This window comes from Bidens hawaiensis, unplaced genomic scaffold (assembly GCF_021521415.1).
Source record: "Bidens hawaiensis isolate Kalapana, Puna unplaced genomic scaffold, B.hawaiensis_p1.1 tig00018794_1, whole genome shotgun sequence".
NCBI lineage: Eukaryota > Viridiplantae > Streptophyta > Magnoliopsida > Asterales > Asteraceae > Bidens > Bidens hawaiensis.
The window spans coordinates 11,959-30,267 of record NW_027492856.1 but is presented as its reverse complement, the minus strand read 5'-3'; the positions used below and the strand labels follow the sequence as shown (position 1 = coordinate 30,267).

General features: G+C 35.0%; 3 protein-coding genes across 4 annotated transcripts; all 3 read right to left on the bottom strand.

Moving 5' to 3' along the window:
* Positions 1–2,889: 2,889 nt before the first annotated feature.
* Positions 2,890–4,982, bottom strand: LOC143557073 (plasmodesmata-located protein 7-like). Of its 2 annotated transcripts, none has more exons than XM_077046237.1 (3): positions 4,262–4,982; positions 3,423–3,536; positions 2,890–3,069 (listed from the first exon to the last, which is right to left on the bottom strand). In XM_077046237.1, the coding sequence occupies exons 1-3, from the start codon at positions 4,980–4,982 to the stop codon at positions 3,062–3,064; spliced, it is 843 nt and encodes a 280-aa protein (XP_076902352.1). In that variant the 3' UTR covers positions 2,890–3,061. The 2 variants fall into 2 exon arrangements, with proteins under 2 accessions (XP_076902352.1, XP_076902353.1); XM_077046238.1 differs by having other exon boundaries at positions 3,423–3,533.
* Positions 4,983–10,004: 5,022 nt separating this feature from the next.
* LOC143557072 (nudix hydrolase 17, mitochondrial-like) lies at positions 10,005–11,148 on the bottom strand. Its single transcript, XM_077046236.1, has 3 exons — positions 11,021–11,148; positions 10,488–10,689; positions 10,005–10,275 (listed from the first exon to the last, which is right to left on the bottom strand). Exons 1-3 carry the CDS (start codon positions 11,104–11,106, stop codon positions 10,042–10,044), a joined length of 522 nt encoding a protein of 173 aa, XP_076902351.1. The 5' UTR covers positions 11,107–11,148; the 3' UTR covers positions 10,005–10,041.
* A 3,215-nt stretch (positions 11,149–14,363) lies between these two features.
* LOC143557076 (nudix hydrolase 17, mitochondrial-like) lies at positions 14,364–15,715 on the bottom strand. Its single transcript, XM_077046241.1, has 3 exons — positions 15,514–15,715; positions 15,101–15,302; positions 14,364–14,836 (listed from the first exon to the last, which is right to left on the bottom strand). The coding sequence occupies exons 1-3, from the start codon at positions 15,588–15,590 to the stop codon at positions 14,603–14,605; spliced, it is 513 nt and encodes a 170-aa protein (XP_076902356.1). The 5' UTR covers positions 15,591–15,715; the 3' UTR covers positions 14,364–14,602.
* Positions 15,716–18,309: the final 2,594 nt, after the last annotated feature.

Here is an 18,309-nt window from a genome sequence, read left to right as displayed (position 1 = left end):
TTTATGTTGTTGTTGAGCCTCATTAAGTATGATCATACGCTCCCCTAACTACTTAGCCTTGTGCTAGTAGAATAGGGCCTCATTATCCAAGTATGTTGGTTGTTACCGATTAGAAAGGATCCTCATTTACATATGTTTTATATACCATGATTGATGCTTTTATTTATAGTCTCATATACGTTTGTGGATTTCGCTCATATCATATATACTCAAAACTATGAAATTTGCTCACCAACATGCGTGTTGACAAATGTTATTTAATGCATTGTTACAGGTTTGATTATTACTTGAGTTGGAGTTTGAAGACGTCATTCTATTTTGATACCGCTAGTTTATTAGAAGAATGAACAATATTTATTTCTTATGTTTTAATGTTATTTGTATGAACAATATGTGTTACTTTGGTGATTGAATGAAATTAATGAGTTGATTAAATATTGTCACTTTAATAGTGTCTTGTGTTCTTGGACAATCCGTTTCACCCCGACATGTTCTGCCGCCTTTGGTCGAGATGTTACAACTCAATTATTTTTGTAAAGTTAAATATTAATATAAAAGAAATTACCATAATAAAAAATGGTAGTAAGAAAAGTACTATAACGTAGTTAATTTTTTCAATCGGTTTCTTTATAAAATAAGGAAAGCCAAAGTATATATAATGTAATAATGGGATAATTAAACTATATAAATTACAGTATATATGTAAATGTAATTTAAATTTAAAAACTTACTTTTAGAAATGGTCGGAAAACTTATTAAGTTGGAAAATTAATTATGTTGTTAATTCGTTATTTAAACAAATAAGGATAGTCAAACTCAACAAATTGTATTAATGGGATATTTAAATGTGTAATTTATGTATACTAAGGCATGCCAGAAAAAAAAATATACATCAAGATATCTCCGATATACATCAATATATTATTTTATCTACAAATAATGAATATAATTGAATATTTAAAAAAGAAATACACATCAACATAAAAAAAAATACATCTTATAAAGTAATGCTCAATCCATGAAAATTAGCTTGTATAAGTCGGGACATTAACCTGAAATTATAAAGTAAAATATTAATATTGATATTATTAAAAATTTGATATTTAATTATAACCGGAAAACTTGAATGTCTTACCGGAAAAAACAATATAATGATAATAACCATGGTATCTCAGATTTAGATTTAGATTTAGAAGGTAAACTGAAATATTCCGTAAATCACTCGGGTAAATAACCTGAAACAATAAAGTTTTGTTATAACATTGATATTATGGAAGATTATAATTATAATTTATAACCGGATACTTTAATTGTGTCTTACCAGAAAAACGAAATAATGATATTTTCCATGGATGAAGCTGATATTCATTTAGAACCTAGAAGAACAACATGTAAAACAAAAAAAACAGGAAAAATATAAAACTTCAAATAAATATAAAACAAGCATTGTTATAGGTATAACACATAACCGGTAAAACGTAAATACGTCCACATATCAGCTTCATCGCCATTTTTGATTTACAATTTAAACTAATTTTAATAAAATAAGTTAACAATGAAAATAAATATAAAAATGTTAGAGGAAACAATAACCGGAAGAAAATATAATGTTGGCGGAAATACATATATCAACAATCGGAAGTTTATTATAAAATATAAACTTACCGGAAAACGATTAATACAAATCTAGATCTAGATTAGCCGAAATATATGAGAGGGTGTAAGGAGATCCGGCTAATAGAGAAAGAGAGAAAAATATGTTTAGGGTAAAAAATTATGAATGATTAAGGTTTAAATATAGGATGATTGTATCAAGAGATGACATGGCATCATAGGTGGACAATTTATAAATGGAAACTTGGTGACTGGGCTGCATATTTGGACAACATAGTTGAGTGACATATGGACTATAGGTTTTGCTTTAACATACAAATTAAACAATAAGAAAAGTTTGTGATAATAAACAACATAGACATATCAAAATCATTCAAAGCAGAGTGACGACGACAAGAGGCTGGGGATCCAAGCTAAAATAACAGGAGCTAGTTTACTCCCTTTTTATTTTATTTGTTTGAATGGCAGATGATTTATTAAAAAAAACAAGATGACGGTTAGGAAAAGCTAACTAAACATCAAAGAAACATAATTACATGAAGAGAATTGGGTTGTGTAACCACTTGTCCAAGAGATTTTTAGCCTTTTGTTTCTAATTACAATTCATAAAAACGAAAAGTGAAGTACCGAATCAAAAATCAGCTCCGACTTCAAGTCATAAACTTTAAAGATAGCTTCATTCCTATTCTTTCATAGTACCCACCAAGTAAACCTGATTCCTTCAACAATATATATCTTTTGTCTGAAAAGATGACATTAATCAAGCCAATGATAAAATGTATCATGGTGCTATAGCTACTCATCTTGACCTGAACCTAAGAGCTTATTGTGTAATGGTATTATGGTGTGTAAAACAACGTCTCTTCTTATAAGCTTGTCAGTCCGAATGCCGCAGTGATGTGGATTTTGAAGCAGGTTTTAAAGAATGTGTGTTAGTGAGCTTTTTGACGCTTACATACCCTTTAACTAGTATTACCCTTTAACTAGTATCACTTAAGACTCTCACGACTATTTCTAATAACTATCAATATCTAAAACTGATCATGGTCTTTTTCCCTAGGTCTATACCCAATCAACAATGGAGTCTTCTGTATATATCAATACAATAAAACTTGAAAGGAGAATTAACTGAAAAGACACAAAAGTATTTTGATAACAGATAATCAAATTAATACAATTTGATAATTTGTTATACGTACAACATCCAAATACAAAATACATATTAATTATACATAAGTTAAAGTTAACACTAGTAATTTAAACAAATATTCTAACTGAATTTATTCATTACATATGCATTACAATTAAAAAGTAATGATTACGATAAATTAAAATTAAAATGTAAGTTTACATCATGAAGGAATAAAGAAAAGCAATTGAAACAGCAAAGTCGATGAGGGTGGAGGCCATCCATGTGGCCCTTTCAACTTTTAATAAAGGTTCTCATTTATTTACCTGAAATAAAAAACAATGAATAATTAAAATAGAAAGTTTTACACAAAAAGTTAAAAAAAAAAAAAAAGAAAAGAGAAAGTATATACACGAAAAAGTTTGCTTTTTAAAAAAGGTATATACACTAAGGTCCAATTGAGGTCCAAAAGGTTATAATAATAAAAAGGTGTTGCTAGTGGGTTGGTTTTGTGATAACTGTTACAGAAAAATGTTACAAATTATACGTAGCTTATTAATCCAGATGGCTGTTTCAGAAATCATGAATATAAAAAAGATAAATTGCCTGAATTTAAAGTGTTTAGAAAATAATTAAAAGATTTTATCATCTCAAATAACAAATTTACTCTACAAATTACCATGTCGGCCAAAAGCTTTTCTCATGAAAGTTAGGAAAATGATTATGAGCGCGACACCCGCAAGTAATCCGACTATTATCGCAAATGTCTTTTCGGCTTCGTCATGTTCGCCTGCTATAACAATAAAATTTGTAATGTTTACAAAATGAAAGACACCATGCATATTTATGCTCAAGAGGGTAACAAATTATATATGTATTTCAAAAGTGTTTATAAACTTTAGTAAGCTGATTAATTTTACGTACAAATTGTAATAATAACTTATATTAGTATTTTTATATTATGATTTATTGAAAGTCACAACGGGAGATAAAATGTAACTAAATTATTAGTTACGTAGTACATAGATGAAGTGCCGATCAATTTGTTAAAAATGCATAAAAAGCAACAAAAAGGAAAAGCACAAATATCCATTCAAGATGTGCTTTTTTCGACCTCGCTTTCTTTGCTTGTTAATTTATATTATTTCTATAAAGTAAATAAATATAGTACAGTTTTTAAACGATAATAAATTACGCTTAGAAGAAAAAGATCGGGCACATTATAACTCAAAAGTTTTTTTTTTTTTTTATATATATATTTGTATTAGAAGTTAAACGGAGAATTTAATCACAAAATTATTATCGTGTACATAATTATTAGATTTTGATAATATCGTTGACCATTGACATCCGAAAACCTTAACATGTGGTGACACCAACAAAATTAAGTTCTTGGATTTACCACTAGACAACAAGAAAACGGAACAATTCCGAACAGAAGGTTTCAAAAGTTACATGAAAATCTAGAATCAAATAAAAACGTAGCTAGTAGAAAAAGAAAAGGTTAGCAGCTTATACCATGATGAGATTTAGCATAAGCATGAGCTCCACTTGTAGAGTACCTAGCATAACACTTTGCCAAAAACATATCACCAAACACCGCACCACCACAGTCAGCTTTCAACCGTCCGATGGCCTCCGTCACGCAATCCTCACACTTGCCATTACTCAGATCACCCACACACTGAGCCACGCCCTCCACGTCACCAGAACCACCAGCTCTATACAACCCACCGGCGCTAGTCCCCAGCCTCGCCAGCACCGCGTCCCTCCGCCCCATCACCTCCGGGTCGTACCCGACCGAGGGCGCACACTTCTTCATCACCACCGTCTTGTCCTCCTGCCCGATGAAACTCGTGTTGTCGTACTTGACAAAACACCCTTCCAGCTGGACTGCGCCACCGCATGCTTGCGGGTAGAGAGGGGCGAGCTGAGTCACTGCCCGGGCTACACACGTGGCGCAGTCCGGCATGGCAAGGTCGCCTCTACACTGGTAGAGGCCGTTTATCACGTCTTGTTGGGTGGAGCCGGAGATGCTGTATTTGTTGTAGGACGAGTAGGTGGCCGAGTTGACTAGGGAGGTGAGTAAGGAGTCGAGGTTGGACTCGTAGGGTGAGCCGGGCGTGTATTTGATCTGGGAACAGCCACCATAGATGAAGGCATCTGTGGAGGAGTGTGAAGGGTGTAAGATAGTGACCAGTAAGTTCAAGATCAGAGAGTGAACAAGAGTATTGGCCATGATCGAGAGGTTTATTATGAAATGGTAGGGTTTGAGTGAGTGGTTAAGTAGATGAACAAAAGCTAGCTCCTTTTAATTTGCTTAGCTGAGTATACAAACGAATGGCCAGTCTAGCCATGCAAGATTGAGGTGCTGTTTGGGCCCACACACGAGACAACACCCTATAGTTCTCTCAACATTTTTTTAGCCTCTGATTAAACTAGAGCAATAATTTTCTCTAGGCTTGGAATTTGTTTATTACACCAGATAACAAAAGGTGATCATAACATGTTATGAAACGACATAGTTTTATTGTTTATAACAAAATGACATAATTTCTAGGTTATGTGTGTGCGTGCACACATATGTATTAAACAAACGAGTTTGATTAATTACATAAACCATTAGCCGAATTACTTGAGTTGTGCTAATTTAGTTACTTAACGAGTTAAATAACTTAATTAGGGCCCAAGCAAAGGCCATGTGTTGTCCTTCGCGAAAGGGGGCGTGGAGCAAAGCTACGTCGGATGACCTGGTGCTAAACACCGCCTCGCATGGGCGCTAGAGGTGCATGATGGGCCAGGTGTTAGAGATTTCCGTGTGTGTAGGGCAATGTTTTCAGACCCGGCCCGGGCGTCAACCCGGATGCCTTACCGGGTCAAAGGTCGGACCGACCGGGAGGGCGGACCAATGTTTGACCGGGATGACGCCATAAGTATTTTAAATATATATATACACACACACATAAAAAATAATAATAACCAAAAATAATAATAATAACAAACTTTAATGTTTATCTATGTTTTATACATTGTTTTTTAAATATATATGATATATGCTTGATTAATTGAGACATCAATAAAGTTTGGTTGATTGGCTCATGTGTAATTATTAAAGTTTCTATCTTCGAAACGTCCCAAGTTCGAATCCCGGCATACACATTTCATTTTGAATTTAATTAAAAAATTGGTTTTACCGGTTCACCCGCTGGGTCAACCGGTCCGGGCCGAACGTCCACCCGCAAAAACGGCCGGGTTTTTCAAAACGGCCCAAATACACCGACCCGACCTGGTATATGTAGAGTCTAAAAATGTTTGAATTTTTTTACTTAATAATGAATATACAAACCAAATTATTAATTTATGTAAGGCCCTGTTGCCGGTAGCCTTACTTTGGTGTTGGATTTACTAATAAACGCAGTTCTAAAATCAGAGTTAATTAAAAACTTTACGCGGAATATAAAACTTTCATAAAACATTACATATCAAATCATAAACATGTCTTAAAACATTCTTCTTGTCTTTCGAAATTAAAACATAACTTATAAAACATAAAAGGGTCTTTAGATGCCAGGCTTTTATTCTTCTGTCATGTGTTCCACTCACGCCAGCTGTCGCATCCTACTCACCTGCGTGCATACTAAAAGTCAGCTACGCTGAGTGAGTTCTAGTTAATCATACATCATACAATACATTCACTTACCTTCAACCATGCATCCGAAGATACATAATAATTACTTTACTAATTTACTTTTATTTAATACTTTCATACATACGTACATACTTTATTAAGTTCATACTTTATATTTACTGTCCATTCTATCTCATATATTATTAGGGTCTGATCCCTCTTTCCTTTGTCTATCTCAGATATTATTTAGGGTCTGATCCCTTTCTTGTCTATCTCAGATATTATTAGGGTCTGATCCCTTTTTACTTCTCTATCTCTGATATTATAAGGGTCTGATCTCGTCTTCTCTATCTCAGATATTATTAGGGTCTGATCCCTCTTTCTTCTTCTTCGTTCATACTATCTTTACATACTCATACATATACTTTCTTTAATCATTATTACATACTCATATATCGTTCATATATTTATATCATACACATTCATCTTTCATATACATACCTCCTTTGTCCACACGTGCAATATCCGAAGATCGTTCACGTATTGACAAGCTTTCATTCACAATTTACATACCTCCCTTGTTAACACGTGCAATATCCGAAGATCGTTCACGTATTGACAAGCTTTCATTCACAATCGTAACATAATATCTATCACATAAATCATACATGGCATACACTTACCATTTAAGGTAAGCGTATTAACTATCACATCGAGTATTCACACAGCCCCGAAAACATAACAAGGAAATGGGGCTAGAAACTCACCTGAATGCGGTTACATTCACCGTTAATCGTAATCCCTTTCTTGAGCTGCGCACGACTAACTGTATAATAATTACACGTATCAATCATCTATCGCTATCTATATTGTTTTTTTCTAGTTCAATTATAACCCTCAACGAACGGGGGTCCGGGGGCAGCGCCCCTGGCAGTGGGGTTCTAGGGGCGGCAGCCTCTGGCGGGGTCCAAGGGGCAGAGCCCCTGGCTGGGGTTAAGCTGCCAGGTCAGCTTGGAAAAATTTTATTTACATTAACTGTCTTAACACATTTTTCACTAGGATTTTAATTCATTTCTCAGCGAACTTAACTTTTGGCGAACTTAATATTAAGCGAATTTAACATTTAGCGAACTTACATACAAGCGAAGTTATATACAAGCGAACTTAGCATGTAGCGAAGTTGGCCACCAGCGACCTTATGTAAGCGAACTTGTATTAGGCGAAGTTCACAGTAGGCGAACTTAAGGACTGGCGAACTTGCTATGCTTAGCGAACTTGCTGGGCGAACTTACTGGGGGGCGAAGTTAACAGCAACGAGCTTAGCTGTGGCGAAGTTGCCCAGCTGCACCCCTGTTCGTCCTTAACCCTCCATAATCATCTCTGTTACAACGTGTAATTCTTGGATATGATTCTAACTAACCCGCGATCATTCCTACGGTCTTTTTCGGGTAAAACTTGGCCCGGAAAGACATAAAGTTTGGACCTTTAAGTTCAAAAACGTTCAATACAAGATCTACGGTTTATCTTAAACGAACCGTACCTGTTTATGAGTTTGTTAGGTTCGTCCTAGCATCAACTTCGTTACTTTACGTTTCGCTTAGACCCGATCTATTATAGTTTCAAGTTTCAAGGCTAACCGTCTATAAAAACATGAACTTTAAGATCGAAATCATACCTTTACGTTTTCATTTTGGTCTCGGTTAGCTAGATTATGAACTTTGGATCTTGTATAAATCTTGAATCGCGTTTGCTTGCTCGGGTTTCACACCTCTCTCTCTCTCGGCCGCGTATAAGGTGGTGTGTGTGTGTGTTTGGAGTGTGAAGAGATTAGGTTGGAATGAAATGAAGATTTAGGGTTTTAGGGTGGTTTAGGAGGATATTTATATCCCCTAAAACCCATGGACCTAAGGCCCATTCCCTTTAATCCATCTTAATTAGTCCAAGTCCATAATCTTTATTAATACTAATTAATTATTTAACACACGACAATTTAACGCAACTCTTTTTATTTAATATAAGAATATTTAAGATGTTACAATTTAGCTCTAACTAACCATTTTTTTTTCAATTTATTATTACTTAATCCACCATATTTCATGTTCCCACAACACAACTTAGTGAAAGGTGAAGCTGCATGTGAAATGTTTGGTCTTCATCCTCTCAAAATCAATTAATGTAAAGTATAATTTTAACTCCCAATGGCTGTGAAATTGAGTTTCTTTGTGCTTTGCGACTGGATCACTAAAACAAGTTTCTCGTATTGATAATCAAAGCTTTCAATGGATTTTATGAGTAAAACCTAAAGAGAAAGCCCAACACAAACACTGACAAGAACAAAGAGGGGCAACAAAAATCCAACACACAATGCAAAAACAATTAAACATGCAAAAAACCAAAAATAAAAAACAACACAAGAATTTTAGCATGGTTCAGTCCCTATAGGGACCTACATCCATGGGATACAATTAGGTTATTTTATTGATAAGGTGTAATGTTTGGGATTGAGTTTGAAAAATGCTTATGGCTTTTCAAAAAACCATTTTGAAAAGCCAGGATTTGGGGTTTTTGGAAACTGCTTTTAACCATTTCAAAAAGCTAAAATAAAAGGTTTTTTTTTAAGATTGACAAACACCATTTAACTTATTGGCTTTTTGAAAAAGCCAATAAACCAATAAGGTGGTTTCAAACTCAATCCCAAACATAACAAGCGTATATTTATAATATATGAACTAGGTTAAAACTTATGGAATAAGAAATATAAACATGGGCTCAAGCCCAAAGCATCAACAAAAACCACCAAATGATCATCCAAATTCCAGACTTTAGGACAACTATTGTTTACCCCTCAAAAGCCTTGGTTAATACTTGATACACCCCATTACGTAGAGTATCTATCCTTGACGTTATATTGTTGACGTACAATATTTTGATAGTTGGTTCAATGAATTCCTTCTCATTAATCTTCCCAATAAATACCAATTTACAAAACTCCATTAGTATTTCTTTGATTGGCAACACAGAAAAAAATATGATTGAGCTTTAGAGATATGTACGTAGTTAAAGAAGGAATTTAAACTTCTAAAGGTATTCACTAAAGTACTTTGAACCAAAATTTAACAAATTGAGATGATTTCAAAAATCTTAATGCAGACTAAAATCCAACATAGAGTAGTAGACTTATTTAGTCACTCTCACTCACTCATACATATGAAACTTAATAGTTATATCAACAAATCCCATGCCACCTAAAGGCACAGAAGGGGGTTTCACACCAATTGAACCAACTCAAACACAACTAACCTATGATACCTTTTGAACACATTAAAAATGAAACCATTCGTTGTCTCACTCATCTAAGACGAATCAAACTTCCATTATTAATGATCAAGATTGTACAAATCTAATATGAATAAATAATAAAGTAACACAGGCCTCTTGATGTATGAATTACCAAAGAAAAAGAAAGTTATTGGCCAGTGATCCTCAAAATCCCTCTTCTAAGTCATTCCTCTGTTGCTATCGGAATCAATTTCATTGTCCACATAGAAACAAAATCACAAAGACCTCAATGTGTATCAAGGAAACACGAACTTGTGGTTGATTAATCAAAACTTGTTATGAGACCTTTCTTTGCAAAATCTCATCATATTTACAAGTCGGTATGTTATGTTCATAAGTTACTTGAAGGAGTTGACTCGAGTCTAGTCACCAGCACATCCAATGCTTCCTTCATCCAAGAATACTGGCAAACTTCCTTAGCTTTAGGCACACTCACCCAATGTCTTTGACGAATGTCTTTCTCGGGCCAGAAGTCGAGTTGCCCCTTAACAAGTAACGGAAACATGTGCCCCTCATAGTGTACATCATTGCCTTTGCTTTTGAAACACCATTTACCCAATTCCCCCTACAAATATCCAAGAAAGTTATGTCAATCAAGTGTCTGAAATAATAATAAAAAACCTTTAAAAAACAAATAGTCTGAATCATAAAACAATTTAAGCAAAAGCTGCCCAATTTGACTTTCTTCATGTTGAACATATACAGATTGTATAGTTGACTTTTTTATTTTTAGTTGCAGAAAAAGTCAAAATTGATATTCTAGAATGAGGAACCAACCTCAACTGTTCCGAAGACTCCAGCTTCCTCTATCGACTCCCTCTGAGCGGCTTCAACGATCGACTCATCGGATTCCCAGCCTCCCTTGGGGAACAGCATTCCTTTGCCTTTCCTTTGAGCAGTGATGACAAGAACCTCTAATGCGTCTTCTAACTTCATGTCTGATCCCATTTTGCTACCTTTGATTCTGTAAGGTATACACCTGCATCACATTCAAATCAACATTTTTAGTAAAAACAATTTTTTATAAAAAAAAATTATAAAATTTGATACGCTTATTTTCACATTCTGTTATTCCCAAACTTTCAATTCAATTTCCCCCAAAAATATAAAAGCTTTCAGAAAATTGGTTACAAAATTCAGATGCTTGATTCTTCATATTTTTAACATGTAAAGGTTCATTAACAGCCTTCAATTTCACCTAATTTGTTAATTAGGGCAGGAATGAATGAAGGTATGAATCCGAATTTGGGGGAAACCAGAAACGAATAACAGAAGACAAAATGATGGATTGAGGAGTGGTGTGGACTGACCCAACGACTTGACGTTGGCCGTGATTGTAACGCTGCAACTGACGGCCTCTACGAGCAACCATTGAAACCATGTTTTTCAATTCCATATATTTAGTTATTGTTATTTTAATTTTAAATTAACAGCAGAAGCAGAAGAAGACGGAAGATGGAGATGCAGTTGAGGATGGAATGAATTTATATTTATAGATGTTAATAATAATGAGGTTGGTGGATTATATTTATACTTGAAACGAAACAACATCGGGAACAGAGGGGGTAGTGACTGACTAAGAAAAGCAAGCGCGGATGCGGGTGTGGGGAATGCGTGTTACGTGCCACGTGCGCCTTTACTTGTCCACTCTCTGACTTCTTCCAATCATCATACCATAGTTAACATATACACAAATTAGTCTAGTCTCTCTTCTATTCCCCATTATTATTATTATTATTATTATTATTATTATTATTATTATTATAAAATCTATAAAATGTGACAATAATAAAATTGTAATCGAAGATATAATTTTATATTTACACTTGTTATATGTTGACAAGTGACGGAAATTTTTTTTAGGGGGTGGAAATTTTTAGGAGTCGGTTATATATCTTTTGATGGTAAACAAATATCGGGCCGGGTCGGATCACATAATAAAAATAATAATACTAAATTAATATCAAGTAGATAATAAAACGGGTCGTCATTAGAAATCAATAATAGAAATAAAATATTCGTACATTACAACTCTCTACGAATTCTAATATTTTTAAACCTATTCTTTATAATATAACAAACACAAATATACAACTATTCTATAAATTATTAATTAATAAATGTACAACAACACACATGATTGTTTTTAGTTCTTTTTATTTAAGACATACTTTTATGTTTGACATAATGAAAATGAATCAAAATTTTATAACATCTAACTATATACACTATAACTATAGTAAACAAAATAATAAATATAAATATGTTAAGCAAGATATAACTCAAACCAAATTCAAACTATAGTTATTGCATTAAATTAACAAATGATAAATAAATAAATACCAAAAGTTAAAGAGAATTACAAGTTTTAAATGTTACAATTCTAATGGGTGTAAAATGTAAACTACAAAAACTAGAGATACATATTTTAACATTTAATGATATGATTAAAAGAAAAGTAAATGAAATATACCTTTCTCTCTCTTCTTCATCTTCATCTTCATCTTCATCTTCCACCTCCTTCCTATTCATCTTTCACCACCATAGTCATAGAAGTGGCAAGCTTTGTTGTAAACATTAGAAAAACTCTAAAATTTATAAACTTGTCTTCTCTTTTCACTTGAATCCCTAGCAGTTTCGTTGATGAGGGGCGGTATCAAAATTTCATGGGGAACGACTGAAATAACACGTATGTATACTCAAAAAAGATGAAATTTTAAGGTGGGCGGCCGCCCCCTTCACTACATAGTGGGCCCGCCCCTTGTAACTACATGTGAAGTCATTTGTTTTATGTGAATGTGGAAAAATGGGAGAAGAGGCTTAACAAAAATCATATTCATATGTTTTTTTTTCTCACTTGTACGATTTTGGGTCAACGTTGGAAGTTAGTAGAACTCAGTCTAGTAGTCGAATGGTGCCGTGATGTTCTATGTGAAAGACTTTTTCCACATGAAAGAAGAATCTTTTGATTCGAAGAAGTAAGGTTTTAGATTTGAATTCTAAGAGATAGAGTCCATGACTCCATGCTTCCAAAGGTGAGCACACGCACCACTAGATTGCTTGGGTCAACATTTGTTAATCCATAAAAAAAGGTTTTGGTTACACATTAATGCTAGTGTTAGCTTATTTGTAAAATATTAATCCATAGTATAAGGGAAAGATTTTATCCATCTATTTTTACTATAATAGGCAGTAGTTCAAATGTATGTTACGTTTTAATATATGGTAATAAACATCATTATTGAATAGAGCTTCTCCGCATAAGCCATTTAATATGATACATCACAACTATCTCAGAAGTGTTACCTACATGATTTATTACATCATACTTGTCAAAGTGACCATCACCCTTTATTTATACTGCTTCCTTTTGGGTAGTAGCATTCTCAGGACTCAGAATTCTTCGGGCATATTTATGGAGCATTTCAATGTATTTCAGTAACTTGTTTTGGCTAACCTCAAGATTGCTTATGCGGTTAGTAAAGTTTCCCAATTTCGACAAAAAAACATATTGAATGACAGTGGGGGTGCAATCAAACGTGTTTTGAGGTGCCTTAAGGTACCAACTTCAATGATTTGGTCGTACGACGTTATACTGGTTTCAATCTACATGCTTATCGTGGTGTTGATCGGGCTGAAGGCCTTATGGTATTGCATTTCTTGAACTTAACCTAATCAGCCGGAGCTCCAAAAAATAATACATTGTTGGTCATACAAGCACATAGGCTGAGTATTGAGCATTGGCACATACTACCACATAGGTTTATGGGATCATGTTCATATTACATGAGCTTCAAATTCCGATCTCTTATCCACCTACTCTTTGGTGTGACAATCTTGGATTCACATACTTAGTAGTCAGTCCATTGTTTCATCAGCGCACGAAACACTGAGATGAATCTACACTTTATTCGAGATATTGTTTTAGCTCAGTCTTGTACTGTAGATACGTTTCTACTACTAAATTTTCACCAAATGATCGTCAGCACTCTTCTATTCGTTTTGACACTCTTGTATACAAACTTCACATTCTTGCTCATGTCTCGCTTGAGTAGGGATGGGCAAATTCGGTACCAGTACCGATTGGGTACCGGTACCGAATTGGTACCAAAGTTTTGTGTTTCGGATCGGTACGGTATCAGTACCGGTATTTCCCGAATTTTTACCTTCAACACCAGTACCGGACGGGACATCAAACCGAATACTTCGGTAACGGTACCAAGAACTTGTAAATTTTGGGATTGGTATTTTCGGTACCGGTACAATACCAAGCTCATCCATACGCTTGGGTGGGCATATTAGATAGTTAGTTGCTACATAGTTTGTTAACATATATATGATGTGCATAGGAGTATTATATTATTGTACTTTTATGGAAGTTTGTTGTTACAGATACTTATTGTATAGATTCTTCATCACTATATAAGATGCATAGTTTATTGTATACTTTTATCGATGTGATTAACGGTATATATCTTACATATCTCATCAAAACCATAATAATTAGGGTGTATATTTATCAAATATGATAAAGAGGAATAGAAAACTAGATTTGTCAATGCACACACTATAAAATGGTATAATAAATGATAATTTGGGAGTAACATTGTTAGCCACAACTCTTGAACTTCATGTCATGATTGGGGTATGGAGATTGTGCAAAATGAAACCATTAGTGATCCTCAAAACCCCTCTTCTATCTCCTTCATTATCACAATCGACAGTCATTGTTGGAGTAGAAACAAAACCTTCGTGTGCCAAGACCTCAATGTGCATCAAACAAACACGATCCTGTGGTTGATTGATCAAATCTTGTTGTGCAACCTTTCAAGAGGTCGTTTGGATACTCTTGCAAAAATCCCATCATATGATTACAAGTCGGTATCTTATGTTCATAACTTGCTTGAAGGAGTTGACTCGAGTCTTGCCACCAACACATCCAATGCTTCCCTCATCCAAGAATATTGGCAAACTTCCTTAGCTTTAGGTACACTCACCCAATGTCTTTGACGGATGTCTTTCTCGGGCCAAAAGTCAAGTTGCCCCTTAACAAGTAACGGAAACATGTGCCCCTCGTAGTATGCATCATTGCCTTTGCTTTTGAAGCACCATTTACCCAATTCACCCTAGAAAAATCCAAGAAAGATCTGTTAATTAATTGTTTGAATCATAAAAGTAAAAATAAGCAAAACTTGCTCAGTTTACAATATTTCTAGAAAGATTACATCAATCAAGTGTCTGTATTCATAATTTTTTTTAAAATAAATTAAATAAGCAAAAGCTGCCCAATTTGACTTTCTTCATGTTGAACATATACAGATTGTATAGTTGACTTTTTATTTTTAGTTGCAGAAAAAGTCAAAATTGATATTCTAGAATGAGGAACCAACCTCAACTGTTCCGAAGACTCCAGCTTCCTCTATCGACTCCCTCTGAGCGGCTTCAACGATCGACTCATCGGATTCCCAGCCTCCCTTGGGGAACAGCATTCCTTTGCCTTTCCTTTGAGCAGTGATGACAAGAACCTCTAATGCGTCTTCTAACTTCATGTCTGATCCCATTTTGCTACCTTTGATTCTGTAAGGTATACACCTGCATCACATTCAAATCAACATTTTTAGTAAAAAAATTCATAATAAAATTTCTTTCAACAATTTAATATGATTTTCGCATTCTGTTTCCCCCAAATTATTCAAATGTAAAGGTTTCAATTAACCCAATCAAATTAGGGCAAGTATGATTATTTGAATCCGAATTTGGGGGAAACTGGAAAGCAAGAACAAACGATAGATTAGTGACTGACCCAACGACTTGACGTTGGCCTTGATTGTAACGCTGCAATTGGCGGCCACTGCGAGCAACCATATTTTTCAATTCCATTTCAGTGATTAATATTAATATTATTATCTTAGACAAGAGATATGGAGAAGTGAGAGATGAGATTTGAGGGTTTGTGGAGGATATTATTTATAGATGTTGGAGCTAAGGCAAGTGGGTGGGTCAGAGTACAAAAAACGCGGATGCGTGTGTAGGGATTAATGCGTGTTACCTGGCACGTGCGGGGTCTTTTTTTGTCGCCTGGCCTTGAGCTGTAACTTGTTTGTGTAGCATAAAACAAATTAGGATTATAGGATATTTCTTCACTCCTTGTATTATCTGCTACAAATTTAGTGTACCACTCCTTCATCGTTTTAATTGCCTTGCTATCTATTTATTTTTTATTTCCTATGGTGGTAAACTCCGGGCCGAACATGGTTTTATCGTCCTAAGTGTATCGCATGTAATCGAAGGATTTAGATTTGTTACGGTCAATGCAGTATATTCTTCTTTAAAACCCAACTGCAAAGATCGTTGCAACAAAAGCCAACGCTTATTGTCTGTCCTAGCATCCGGATCATAATTAATATAGTCGATATTATATAATATATTGTTCCTGGTCAGTAAAACTGTATTTTAGGTAGATCTTGACTGTTTAAAGTCCCTATCTTTTGATCTCATCCGTTGAAAGTCATGGAATTTCTTCTAGAAGCATCAGTTAACGGAGGTTTTTCCCTGGTGCGGTTATCCAGCTTCCAACCACCCACGTCGTCCCTCTTCCTAATTTCCCTCAACACCGGCTCCCATTATAAACTTCCCTTCGTTCATTACCACTTAACATAACATAACCTAACCTTCTGAAATCAATTTATCCCTGCTGCTGTGGTGTGGTGTGGTGTGGTGTGGTGTCTTGCGGCATCAATATTAAAACTTGCATCATATATCTCTGATTCTTGATCCCAATAATATAGGTATCTCTGATGTTCGGCTAATTTGATTATTGTTTCTTCATTAATTTGATTATTGTTTGTTCAAATTGGTCATCGAAGTTACCCTCATCTACTATGTTCGGCTAATAGAAAATGAATGGGAGACATTGGGATGGTGCTCGCAACAACAAACAAGTTGAAGTAGCGGTAACCATAAATCTTTTAATTTAATAATAATAATAATAAGAATTCAATTGACTGATAATAATTTTATCATTTGTCAGATTTGTCAATTTTAACATTGTTTATTACTATTTTGTTGGCCATTTGAGGTTTAGAGGAGTAGGGTATAACAAATATTTGATTATTAGAAAAAAAGTTGATAACACCAACATGAAATGAACTTCTGCCTTTTATCGTATTAAAAAGGAACAACATTTGTTATCTTTTCTCTATATCAACTTACATACCGATATGAGTAGGACACCACTTGAATTTCAGTTAAAGTTTTTTAAAATGAAGGATATGTTTCAATTAATGCTCAATAAGAGGTTGCTTTTGAAGGATTTGTAGATACAATTAGATTACTTCTTTTTTGGGACGTTTTTAAAGGAAAACAACATTATGAAAGTTATTTTCTTTTAGTTGTAATGTAATATGGCGTTGTATGTTATTTTAGATTATTCTGAATAACGAAACATTATTTGTTTGATATTTACAAATCTCAACTAATGTAGTCTAATGCTCTCTATCTTTACAGGTCATAGCAGTTGTCTATAATTAGAAATTCTGTTCATGTTGGTGGGTAATTCAATAATTAGCAATTTGTTCTCTTTGCTTTTATTCATAACCATTGAAGGATTTAATTTAATTTGCTAATCTGGATCATTTGTTTTCATCTATGTTAGTTTTTATCTTTTGAAGGTGGTTGCTGTTGTTGGGCTCTGTTAATGGACCCAGTTTTGCGAAAACATACTTATGGAGGGATTAGAGAATATTGCTGATGCGGAGGTGAAGAAACACTAAGTTACCCCGGCAGATTACGGATAATCTTAGGGTCAAGTAGATGTTTCCCACGAGGGTTAGGTCTGGCAAAGATGGTTATTCTTCTGATGACCTGCAAAATAGACACCGTGAGCTCGTCACTGAGAAGGAGGGGGGGGGGAGTACCTCCTTGTGACCACCCTCTGGCGTGAGAATCAGACTAGATTGCTCTGAATACAAGTGTATATTAAGAGAAATAGCTAGAGCAGATAAGATATGTGATGGTATAAGATAGTATATGATACCGTTCCAAGGTGTTGGAGTATTTATAGCCGAATGTAGGTTTCCAAGCAGGTACAGCCAGCTGTATAATATTCCTTTTCTACCAACTGTGGGCTACGCACGTGCCGTGCTGGTGGTTGGTGGGTAGGCAGCGGCTGATAGTGACATGGCCGGCTGTGTACTATTCCTTTTCCACCAACTGCAGGCTATGTACGTGCCACGATGAGGGTTGGTGAGTAGGCAGCGGCTGATAGTGACATTTTGTACTAGAGCGTGCTCCTCGTCGTACTGTTGTCAGTGAGCTGTCACCCTGTGATGGGCTGCTTTGGTCAGATCTTGTCTATTTTGTCCATACCTTGGCAGGTATAGTACAAAAGATCCTCCAGAAGCGTACGGACTGGCTCATTTGGGCGGGAGTATTCCCGCCTTGCTCATTCCTTCTTCATGTGACATTACTGAATTATTGAGAGTTAGTGTCTTGTGCGTGTAGCCTTACTATTAGTGCGGGTAGCCTTCCCTGATGGCTTGTATCCGCAGCTGCGGGAACAGGCGGGGTACTTCACCATTGGGAGGCTTTTCCTGCGGGA

What these genes read in the sequence shown, in the direction of transcription:
- LOC143557073 (XM_077046237.1), bottom strand. Translation starts at nt 4,982, where the DNA reads ATGGCCAATACTCTTGTTCACTCTCTGATCTTGAACTTACTGGTCACT. An exon ending in TTATGCTAAATCTCATCATG is followed by an intron (nt 3,537 to 4,261) that starts GTATAAGCTGCT and finishes TTATTGTTATAG; the next exon opens with CAGGCGAACATGACGAAGCC.
- LOC143557072 (XM_077046236.1), bottom strand. Translation starts at nt 11,106, where the DNA reads ATGGAATTGAAAAACATGGTTTCAATGGTTGCTCGTAGAGGCCGTCAG. An exon ending in GGCCAACGTCAAGTCGTTGG is followed by an intron (nt 10,690 to 11,020) that starts GTCAGTCCACAC and finishes AATGTGATGCAG; the next exon opens with GTGTATACCTTACAGAATCA. An exon ending in GAGTCTTCGGAACAGTTGAG is followed by an intron (nt 10,276 to 10,487) that starts GTTGGTTCCTCA and finishes GGATATTTGTAG; the next exon opens with GGGGAATTGGGTAAATGGTG.
- LOC143557076 (XM_077046241.1), bottom strand. Translation starts at nt 15,590, where the DNA reads ATGGAATTGAAAAATATGGTTGCTCGCAGTGGCCGCCAATTGCAGCGT. An exon ending in GGCCAACGTCAAGTCGTTGG is followed by an intron (nt 15,303 to 15,513) that starts GTCAGTCACTAA and finishes AATGTGATGCAG; the next exon opens with GTGTATACCTTACAGAATCA. An exon ending in GAGTCTTCGGAACAGTTGAG is followed by an intron (nt 14,837 to 15,100) that starts GTTGGTTCCTCA and finishes GGATTTTTCTAG; the next exon opens with GGTGAATTGGGTAAATGGTG.